The sequence below is a fragment of the Semicossyphus pulcher genome, unplaced genomic scaffold, assembly GCF_022749685.1.
Source record: "Semicossyphus pulcher isolate SPU_LCO1_2020_fin unplaced genomic scaffold, fSemPul1.0.p SCAF_21, whole genome shotgun sequence".
Taxonomy (NCBI): Eukaryota; Metazoa; Chordata; class Actinopteri; order Labriformes; family Labridae; genus Semicossyphus; species Semicossyphus pulcher.
The window spans coordinates 22,561,587-22,572,500 of NW_027211695.1; the positions used below are offsets into that span (position 1 = coordinate 22,561,587).

Genomic DNA, 10,914 nt, shown 5'->3' on the forward strand with positions numbered 1-10,914 from the left:
GTACTAATTAGAATATCAGACGATAACTCTGTGTGTGTGTGTGTGTGTGTGTGTGTGTGTGTGTGTGTGTGTGTGTGTGTGTGTGTGATCACCGCCGTTCACTGACACACTTCCCAACCAGAACCTCTCAGAGGGGTTGTGTTTGAAACGCAGCAGCGGTACCACCTCCTTGCTGTCCTAAGAGTGTGTGTGTGTGTGTGTGTGTGTGTGTGTGTGTGTGTGTGTCCTGGTCCTGTATTCTCAGCTAAACTCGGTGAACCAGATCCCACAGTTTGTTAAAGACCAACAACAACAAAGCAGCAGGAGGAAACGCCGACACCTTCGAAGGCTGAACATCATCGCTGCAGCTTCCACGGGTGATCGGAGGCTCTCGGAGGTCATTTAATGCTTGAATCGTCTGGCATCATCAAACCTGCAGTGAGTGGATCAGAAAGAAATCATGTGGATCAATAAACACCTCTGAATGCTAACAGTTCTCGCTACAAGTCCCACCCTTTACGTTCAGTAAAGTAAAGCTAAATTGCCTCTTCTCCTGCACACAACAGAATGCTTCCAATGCTTCTGGTCTTTCAACATCAGACACCCTCGCCCAGGCGGCCCAGCCAGGGTTGATCAGGCCCCGACTTACGTCCCAGTAGCAAGCGCCCACAGATCAGCCCTCTTGATCCAAAGCCATCTGCTTGCTTTTTCTGCAGCTTCATGGAATGAATGGCTGTCTTCTTTGCTGCGCCTGAAATGTCCAGTCGGTGCAGGACTTTGCTGAGCGAGTGTCCTGCAAAGCCTTGACAGCCCACAGCCCCTTGCGTCCCACTCTTGAATCATCTGGCAGTAGCTGAAGAAGTTCTAGACGGACCAAAAGTTGTCCTCCGTGGTCTCTTGTAACCTTTCCACGTCTTTCAACAGCAACCCACCTGGAAAGTAAGAAGGATCAGGAGATTTTTCAAGCGCTTTCTTCTTTTGGTATCTTGAAAAGACACCAGGAATATCTCTGAGGAGAGTTGTTGCTGTTGTCGTGGGGACTTCTGCCACGTACTTTTTACGTCCTGTCCAGCCTGACACCCAACTCTGGAAAACTTAAGGAAGACTCCTGAGCTTGAAAATGGTCAAAAGTGCATGTGTGGTCATTCGGCACAGCTGTGAACACTTTAGTCTTCTGATCGAGCACTTCGTACAAACTGTGTCTCGTCTTAAACAATCCGGCCTTTCGCCCAATGGTCCCAGCTCCGCCTCACCTTATTTTAGAGTCTCTGAGTTTGGAGCTAAACACGCTAAAGCACCGGCACAGTCTTGGTTTTCCCTCTCTGTCACTTGTCTGTCATTTGTCACCTCAAACGTCGGCTTCAGGGGCTCCGGAGGTGAATTTTACATGACACTTAAATCTGTGTGTGTGCTGGATATTATGTATTTAACAGGACATGTTAGGCCTCTTTAGTGTGTGTCCCCTCACATATGGTTCCATCGTGTGAGTATGTGTGTGTGTCCTCTCTCTCTACTCCCCCCTCCCCCCTCCATCCCCCCCCCCCCACACACACACACCTTTCCAGTCCCTTATCCCACCCCTCCGAGTGTGTGTGCGATCCCGCCCCCCTTTATATCTGTGTCATTACTCCACCCGAGAGCGAGTGTGTGTGAGGGTTTGTCTTTGTAGCTAGTCCAACTTGGCACTGAGGCGGTGGCTGTTGGGAAAAGTGTGTGTTTAAGTGTGTGTTTAAGTGTGTGTGTTGTCACAGGTACAACTAGGACAGCAGGCAGGGAGGAACAAGGACTTGCTGAGATGAAACGTAAAGTTTTTGAAATAAAAATGGTGAATATTCATAAGGGAGATGGAGAACAAAAACAGGACGCCGCCATCTATTAATTACTTCTTTCTGTACTTTTGTTTTCAATCTTTTTCTCATCAGGTTCAACTCAGCCGACTCTTTTCAGCCTGTGTGTCCACGACTCTGCACAGCTCTGATACTCAGTGAAAGGACGCCCCTCCCAAACGTTTAATCCTGTTGGATTCAACGGGCGAGCAGAGGATTAAAGCCCCTGGCTGACACAGTGAACATGGCCTGTTAACATGGGATTAAGTTGTTTTTTCATCGACATTTCTTGGTGTCAAAGTGTTTTGCAGCAGAATAAGACGAGATGTGGCTTTGGGATTTTGGACTGTGTATCGAGATTGACGACCCGGATCATTCAACCATTTAGCAAAACACCTAGCCTAGAGGTGGGCCGCTAGCTCCCACATCCAACTCGTACAGCTTCTTGTTCGCCATAATGCTCAGGCGTTTGGCATCACAGGATTTGGTAGCCAGCAGTTACCATTAAGATTTTTGGTGTCGAGGAGTTCTTGTTTCCTTACTGTGTGTGGAGAAAGAGGTGGAACACATTGGCTGAGTCGCGGGGGGGCTGGAGCCTATCCGGGCTGTCATTGGGCGAGAGGCGGGGTTACACCTGGACAGGTCGCCAGACAATCACAGGACTGACACACAGAGACAGACAACTTAGAGTCGAGTCACCAATGAACCCAGGGAGCATGTACCTGTAGCAAGCCGGAGTACCTGCAGGGAACCCACACGCACACTCCACACAGAAAGGCCCGCTACGTCTGAACAGGGATTCAAACCAGGAACCTTCAAGCTGTGAGGGGGCAGCGCTAACCACTATACCACCGTGCCCACTCCATCTGAAGTTACAAGCAGTCTGTAAACGAGGACGTCTCGTCGTCTCAGAGGCTTTACGCTCATTAGACATCACAGCAGAATGTTCCACACAAGCACCCCTCCAGTTTAACTAAGCAGAGTCCTGCTGTTCTGATGGTTCTACAGATGATCTCTCCAGATGCTCCTGTGGTGTGACGGATCCCCTGATCTGCTCGGGAGAACGTCGGGGCCGCACCGATTTCAAATATTAAACATGTTCCATATTTACGATCTGATATCCTGTCGTGTGGGGGGGGGACCCCGAGGATAGCCGAGCACGCTCTCTGTGGATCGTCACGTGGAACCAGGCGATAGCCAATCAGGAAGCGAGCTGAGTGAAGCAGGAAGCACGACAAACGTGCAGCATAAAGTAACACGTCCAGCCCGTGTTCACGCCGTCTCCACTTCATCCACAGTGTGTTCTTTTCTCTTCCTGAACCATCCTCTCCGTCTGGTTTGGAAGTCCCTGACTTCTAAGTCCTGGAGAACTTTTCAAAGGTGTTTATCATGTGATGAGCTCTGCTTCCGCTTTGATCTCTGTGTTTTGACCCATGAAGACTTCCTGTTGGTCATTTCTAAAAGCCTCCCAGAGGCAGCAGAGCTCGGAGATCCTGTCGTGTCACTCGACGGAGCTCCTCTTTGTTTTGGGATTAAACGTTTTATCCTCGTTGGGGAATTCATCACGTCTCGGCTCGCTTCAGATTTGTCACATGCAGCCGCGAACACGATCTGAGGAGCTGCTGCTTCATCAGGAATTAAACTTAATCTGTCGTGTGAGAGCGGGACAGACTCTGACCGCAGCGCTGGGCGTCTGCTGCTGAATGAACCCGTCACTTCTGTGTACGTGTGACGAATGCAAACACCAGAGTCAGCTGTCCTGGCTGTGATGCTAAGCTAAGCTAGCGGCCCCATTGAAAACCAATGACAGGAGAGTCAACAAATAAAGAGAGTCTGAGCTTTAATGGCTCCGACTGTCCGGCAGTGACAGTGTGAACGATCAAGGAGAGCAGCAAGAGGAAAACAGGCCACCGTTTCTTTCACACAGAGATCTGGGAGACGGAGAAAGAAAGAAATGACAAACATCTCTGGAGGAAAAGGGAGAATCCTGTTCAGCTGAATCAGCACAAGCCCGAGTTTAAATGTGTGTGTGTGTGTGTGTGTGTGTGTGTGTGTGTGTGTGTGTGTGTGTCTGTGCGCGCGCGTAAAGACATCTTTCACAAAGCGACTTAATCTGCTGTCACACACATACAGAGCCTGAGGGTGGGAGTGTGTGAGCGCGAGGACGTTTTCTTTTTAGGTTTTAGACATTAATAGAATTCCACGGAGGCAAAGACGGACACACACGCTGCCTGAGGGCCTCACACACACACACACACACACACACACACACACACACACACACACACACACACACACACACACACACACACACACACACACACACACAGTCAAAGTGCTGATGCAGCAGTAATAAACACATTTGTCGTGTTTTTCTTCTTCTGGTGGTAAAACTTTTCCCACTTTGCAGATGTTTCTACCTTTCCAGCATGTTTGCTTCCAGCAGCACCTCTCAGTTTGACTGTAGGTGTCTTCTCAAGACGGCTGATTTAAGAGGACCTATGATTCCAAATGTCCAGCTCTATATTTTTCTTGCAGAATTCCACTTGAGGAATTTTGCACAGTTCATAGTTCGAATATCATTCTTCTTAAAGTGGCCCTTTACACAGCCCCTTCCTTCGTCCTCAGTCAGAAACGAGCCATTGTATCTCCTGTCTATTTAAGAAGCCCTCTCCGCTCTGATTGGCTGGCTTTCAGGAAGTTGCTGAGCAACATGTCATCTTGTCTTGGGATAGGAAAGCCGACTTCCAGCCCAGACCTCCTCCTCCGTGCGCTGCGTTGTTTACAGTCCAGTCAGCAGCTCGAGAAGCGACCGTGTGTTCAGATCAAAGCTGCCATCTCTCGGTTCGTCCCATCCCCCGGAGGAGCGCCCGTTCATCTGTCTGTGCTGAGTCTCAGTCTCACTGTAAACAGGAAGTTACACAGAGGCTGCACTCTGGCTTACTGCAGCGGGATGAAGCCCAAACAGAAACTTTAATTAACGGCTCTTCAGTTTAAAGAACAACATCATGATGCAGATTAGGAACAACATGAAGCTTTGTCAGGTCTGTCCTCAAGAGGAGAAGAACACTACTGTAACATGAGACGGAGGGCGGAGCCATCGTTTATGATGCGTTCAGGGAAGTCGGGAAATCTGAACGCTGAACGGCTTTCATGACAGCGTCAAGGGACTTCATCTCAAGCTGATCTAGAACAGATTGTTAGCTGTTAGCTGTTAGCATGCAGACGTCTGTTTGTAGAGATCAATAAGAAGCTACTCATTCAGACAGTCTGAGGCCTGAGAGTTTGAAACCCGAAACTTTTGCACACCTTATTATTCATAAATATTATAAAATGATGACAACAAAGAAGAGCATCACTGGTCCCTGTTTCAGGCACTTAAACAAACTCAAATATCACGAGTACACGAGTGAAAATATCTTTACTTTACTAAAACCAACTGATACAGCTGCTGCTCTGACACACACACACACACACACACACACACACTCACACACACTCACACACACACACACACACACGACCATATGGCCTTCAGTTGTCTGTCACCAACCAGCTGTGTGTGTGTGCTATCAAAAAAACTCATATCAAACATGACACAGTTCTGATTATCTGGAGTGTTTTCACATCTTTCCAGGACTTTTCACGACGTTACAAAACTTAACTTCCTTTAAAATGTTCATTGAATGTTCCAGAATATTCTCTCCACTCCACTCTCACAGGAAGTTGGTGTTTACTTCCTGTTTATCTTCTCCCTCCTGTACTTCTTCGCGCCTTTCTTCTCCTTCCTCTTTGCTCTGGGGGTTCTGGAGAGAGGCGACAAGGGGACGGGGTTCTGCTGAAGAGGGGCGGGGTTTGTTTGGGAGGGGGCGGTGCTTAGACTGGCTGGTGGCTCCTTTGACAAATCAGAGAGAGGAGTATGTTTCGATGTTTCCCGGTCAGAGAGCGGAGCTGTTTCAGGAAACGCAGCGACCTGGAAAACAAACACAGGTGTAAATATGTGTTGTATATATTTTAAAGATATATAGTTTTATTTGTATGTCTGTGTGTGTGTTCACCTCCTTGCAGCTCGTCTCTGCAGCCTTCATGTTGCTGATCAGACAACCTGAACGCCTTGGAAACAAACAACAATAAAATAAACAACAACGACAGAGCTCTGTGAGACAGGATGACGACATATCCGACTATGATACAGAGATCAAAGTAAAGGTGTGTGTTACCTGTTGGCGTCCCTCAGCTCCTCCTCCACCTGCTGCAGTTTCTCTTCCAGCTGCTTCTTCTCCTTGTGAACCGCAGACAGGTGCTTACCCAGAATCCTCAGCGAGCGCTCCTTCCGAATCACCTCCTGCCGAGCCTCCGTCAGAGACTAGAAAGAAAACGTATAAAAAGTTTATACTATTCATCATATCGGCTGTGAGGTACCCAGGGTTAAAACCTGCAGGTGTCAATATATCTCACTGGCAGTGTTACAAATAACAGGTGTTTTTTATAAACCAAAAGAAGAAGAACCCACAGATGGTCATGTCATGGCAGATTATCACCAATAAAAGCCTGCCGAAATAGCTGTTAGCAGCTCCTGTTTGCAGTGTACCCATGGATGGACAGACAGCTATCACTGGATTACTTTGATCCTGAAGGAAACTTAAAACGTCATGTTTTTCAGGCAGGTTCTGCAGGTATAACAATCATATTTTTTTATGATTTCAAAGCAATTAACAGATTATTTATTCTCTATTAACATCAGAGATAATGTGTTAAAGTGAAAGACACACTGAATCTGATGTCATGTCAGTGAGGGCAGATTTTACTGAGAAGGAGTGCATTTTTTTAAACTTCTGCTTCTGCTAATCCTAAACTAGCATATTAGTGCCATTGAAAGCATGCCGAATTAGCTGCTAGCAGCTCCTGTTGGCAGTGTACCCACTGATGTTGAGGCTACTATCACTGGATTACTCTGATACTGAAGGAAACTTAAAAATGTGAAGTTTTTCAGGCAGGTTCTGCAGTAAGGAGAAGATGTCCAGTGCGTTTTTCTTATTTGATTTCTAAGCGGATTAAAGCACCGTTTTTTCCAATGGACACCGGAGTAAATTATAACCCCCAAGAAGTGCAAATTACAATGAATCTTAAAATATATACATCATGTCTCTGAATTTAAATTTGACTGAGCACTGACCTCGAGAAGAAGAGTGATTTCTGAGGGAGTAAATGTGCCTTTTGTCTTGGTTTGGTTACATTTCTAAATATGCAATAAGCAGCTAAATTAAACATACTGGCTGAATTAACACCGTCATGTAATTAATATTTACCACCTAAACCTGGTTAAACTTGGTTACCATTAAATATATACACCTGTCTCCGTGTTACCTGGTGGATCTCTCTGCTACACATTAGTGTAAATGTACCTGCTGTAACAGGTGTTGTAACAATGTTGTAACGTCAGTGAAATACTGGTCATGTGACTGTTGGACTCAGGTATATGAAAACATACCTGTGTGGTCTCTGTCAGAGTGTGTTGCGTGCTGCTCTGCTCGGTGTGTGTGTTCACTCGGAGCTGCAGCAGCGTCTGGGCTTCCTGCTCTCTGGTCAGCGCCTGACGGAGCTCAGCACACACGCTGTGGAACCGCTCGGCCGGGACCTGCACACACACACACACACACACACACGCACAAACAGTCAGGAGTGTGTGTGCATCAGACAGTGCAGGTGTGTGTGTGTGTGTGTGTGTGTGTGTGTGTGTGTGTGTGCTCACCGTCCTGCAGGTGCCCTCTCTCTCCTGCCTCAGTCCTCTCCTCAGATTGGTCACCTCCAGCCTCAGGCTCCGCCTCTCCACCTCGGCCGAGTGCAGCCGTTGGCTGAAGAGCAGGAAGTGCTGCTGGAGGGAGGAGACCAGGGCCTGATGGGAGGTCACACACAGTTAAATTATTATTTTATATTTTGTTAATCACAAAAGTAAAAACAAACCGAGGTGATCAATTCAAATGAAATACATTTATAGATACCTTCATGTTGCTCTGCGGAGGTTTCAGCGTCTCCTTTTCCGAGCTGCAGGCAGACAGAGAGGAGGCCTCATCTGATTGGTCGAGAAGGTGATCCAGGAGGCGGGACAAAGCTGAACGAGCCACTGACACCACGTCCACAGGGGAGGAGTCTAAAGAGTCGTACAGAGATGTAAACACTGCTTCTCTACATACAAATACACACACTTACAATTCATTTACAGTGTGTGTGTGTTTGTGTGTGTGTGTGTGTGTGTGTGTGTGTGTGTGTGCGTGTGTGTTTACCAGTGTGTTTCAGCGCCCCCTGCAGGTCGGCCATGGAGGACAAGATGACCGAGGAGAGACTTTTAGAGCGCAGCCAGCGAGTACACACAGCTTCACCATCTTCACCTGTTTCTTTTTGTAAACAAAACACTGATGAAGACATTTTTCAGGTCGCCATGGTAGCACCTCGTCAAACCCAGGTAGCCCCGCCCTAACCCCTCCCCTCTTCCTGGTCTGTGTGAGTCTCAATGGGAGCATCAGTGACTAAATGAACATCATGCTGTGCTGAAGAAGACTTGAAAGTCGAGACTGAGACCGTAACGTCAGACCCTTACCTCTGCTCTGTTCGTCCTGACCCCTCCGTGTTGCCGTAGTCGTCTCTCCACAGACGCAGAGAGCCGCCCCGCCTCCTCTCTCAACCCGGAACAACACTGTCGTCTGATTGGCCAGCGCACACCACCTCCTCACCGCCAACACCACACACACACTCCTCCTCCACCTCCTCACAGCCCTGCTCCTCCTTTCCTCCTCCTCTTCTCCCTCCTCTCCTCCTAAAGCTCCGGCCAGCCTCTTCACCTCCTCCTCCAGCTCCTCCCTGTCCTCCAGCCGTCTGCTCAGGAGTGTTTTCTGTGTGCAGAGTGAGTGCAGGCGGCGGTGGGTGTGTTTGAGCGTCCCGGCCAGCAGGGCGCAGGCCGACAGGAAGGAGGCCGTCTCCTTGCGGCTGCGAGAGAGGAGGCCCTGCAGCCGTGAGAGGTCAGAGTTCAGAGAGGAGAGGCGGAGCTCCAGAGAGGAGGCGTGGTCACGGAGGGAGTCGCACTGAGAGCGACAGAGCTGAGAGAGAGAGAGAGAGAGAGAGAGAGAGAGAGAGAGAGAGAGAGAGAGAGAGAGAGTCTGAATGGTCTCATCACTTCCTGTTGAAGTCGACCAAAGTGACACTAAACTAAAAACTTCTTCTGCTGACTCAGCAAAGAGACGACTGCAGATCAGAGACATAACACCTGAGGGACCTGTGTGTGTGTGTGTGTGTGTGTTACCTGCAGCTCGTCCTGCAGCTGTGTGACTGTGCGTGTGTGTCGGCTGCTCCACGCCTCCTCCCTCCTCCTCACGCTCTCCTGCAGACGGGACAACACACACTCCTGACTGCGCTGCAGCTCACGCACACACACGCTCTTCTTCTCACACACACTCTGCAGGTGGGCGATCTACAGACAGGGAGAGAGCGAGAGAGAGAGAGAGGGAGACAGACAGAGAGACAGAGAGAGAGAGAGACAGTGATGTCGTGTGATGTCAAAGCTGTCCACCAATAAGAACAGGACACATTACCTTTTACAAACACACACTCTTTACCTTGTCGTTGGCCCCCCAGAGGTCAGAGGTCAGCTGGTCGACCTGTTCGTTGATGACATCACACAGCTCCTTCCAGGTGAAATCACCCAGGATGCTCTGTGGCTGATCGAGGAGGACGCAGCCGGCGAGCAGGCGCTGGTAGAGACAGTAGAGGAAGGACAGACGGGCCTGACCCACACACACACACACACACACACACACACACACAGTGTGATGTATTTTAATAAGATTCACTCAGCATCATAAACAGTGTAATTAAATGTGTCCTGCATGATGACATTAAGCTGCTCTGTCGTACCACAGAGAAGACACAGGGGACGTAAAACAGAGTAGAAGAAGAAACAGAGGACAGGAAGTAAAACAAGGCCTGACAGAAAGGATCCCTACAGAGATAGACCTTTTTGTTACAGAGGAAGATGATTGTTTTAACCACACACAGACGTTACATCGCTCTCTGCAGACACACCAGACTCCATTGATAAAAACAGTGTTTTTACCTCATAGAACACGGGAGCTGCTTGACTACAGCTGCCTTCGTCTCTCAGTTATATTGTATTATACAAATATTGTTTTGGATCCAGACTAACTATTTTCATCACCAAAATCAGACATTAACATAAAAATCCTAAAAGATCAAGGCAGAGGTAGACCAGCAGCTCCTGTGTTCTGCGGGGTAAAATCACTGTTTTTGTTTGTGGAGTCTGGTGGCTTTAAAGAGAGAGTTTAACCTTACACAACACAGGACTTCCTGGTCTAAATCAGTTAGTTTGTGTTATTTACATCTTAAATAGATGTTTGAACTAGCTACCTAGCCTAGCAGCCCACCACTAGGTCACATGTTGGTTAGCTCTGGTTTGTTGTAGCATCCAGAGGCATTAAAAGTTAAGCTACCGGATAATCTTTAGGACTCTCCTAACAAAGAATGAATATTCAATACAAAGACATAATTAAGGACAGACAGAGAAAAAAAGAGAGCTAAATAAATGTATATAATCACCTTTGACTCTTCCTGGTAGTGGTCCATTATCTTCTGAACCTCTGCCGTCCTCCCCTCTTTCTCTCCCTCCCTCTCTCTCGTCCTCTCCTCCCTCTCTTTCTCCAGCTCGGCCTTCAGACCTCGGCTCTGCGTCGACCAATCAGAGCTCTCTTGGCGAAGGCGAGTCACTTCCTCCTCCAGTTTGATCGACATCTGCTGCAGCTCCTGGAGAGGACAGATGAAGATAACGAGTGAATGCTTAAAACCTCCTTTTTTTAAATGAAGTCTGGTGGGCGATCTCTTCACCTCCATCTGTCGGCTCTGATCTGAGGTCTGCTGTTGGAGGGTCTGGTTCTCCTCTTGTAGTCTTTCTGATGCTAACAGCAGGTCCTGGACCTGTTGAGGAAACATAAACACTGGTCACTTCCTGTTACATGATTATCTCTGCTGTGTGTGTGTGTGTGTGCGTGTGTGTGTGTGAGTGAGTGTGTGTGTTTACCTGTTTGTCAGTTGTTTCCAGTTT

The 10,914-nt window shown here is 48.1% G+C and overlaps 1 protein-coding gene across 1 annotated transcript in view; it reads right to left on the reverse strand.

Moving 5' to 3' along the window:
* Positions 1-5,270: 5,270 nt before the first annotated feature.
* The window catches only part of ccdc171 (coiled-coil domain containing 171), a 9,895-nt gene continuing 4,251 nt past the window's right edge, over positions 5,271-10,914 (reverse strand). The window contains exons 10-19 of the mRNA XM_069672139.1: positions 10,891-10,914; positions 10,698-10,787; positions 10,413-10,616; positions 9,416-9,583; positions 9,103-9,270; positions 8,398-8,899; positions 8,090-8,188; positions 7,808-7,956; positions 7,558-7,701; positions 5,271-5,778 (exon numbers count right to left, since the gene is read on the reverse strand). The exon at positions 10,891-10,914 is cut by the window's right edge and continues 92 nt beyond it. Coding sequence (XP_069528240.1) covers positions 5,539-5,778; positions 7,558-7,701; positions 7,808-7,956; positions 8,090-8,188; positions 8,398-8,899; positions 9,103-9,270; positions 9,416-9,583; positions 10,413-10,616; positions 10,698-10,787; positions 10,891-10,914 — 1,788 coding nt within the window. The 3' untranslated portion in view covers positions 5,271-5,538. The remainder of the gene's footprint in view (positions 5,779-7,557; positions 7,702-7,807; positions 7,957-8,089; positions 8,189-8,397; positions 8,900-9,102; positions 9,271-9,415; positions 9,584-10,412; positions 10,617-10,697; positions 10,788-10,890) is intronic.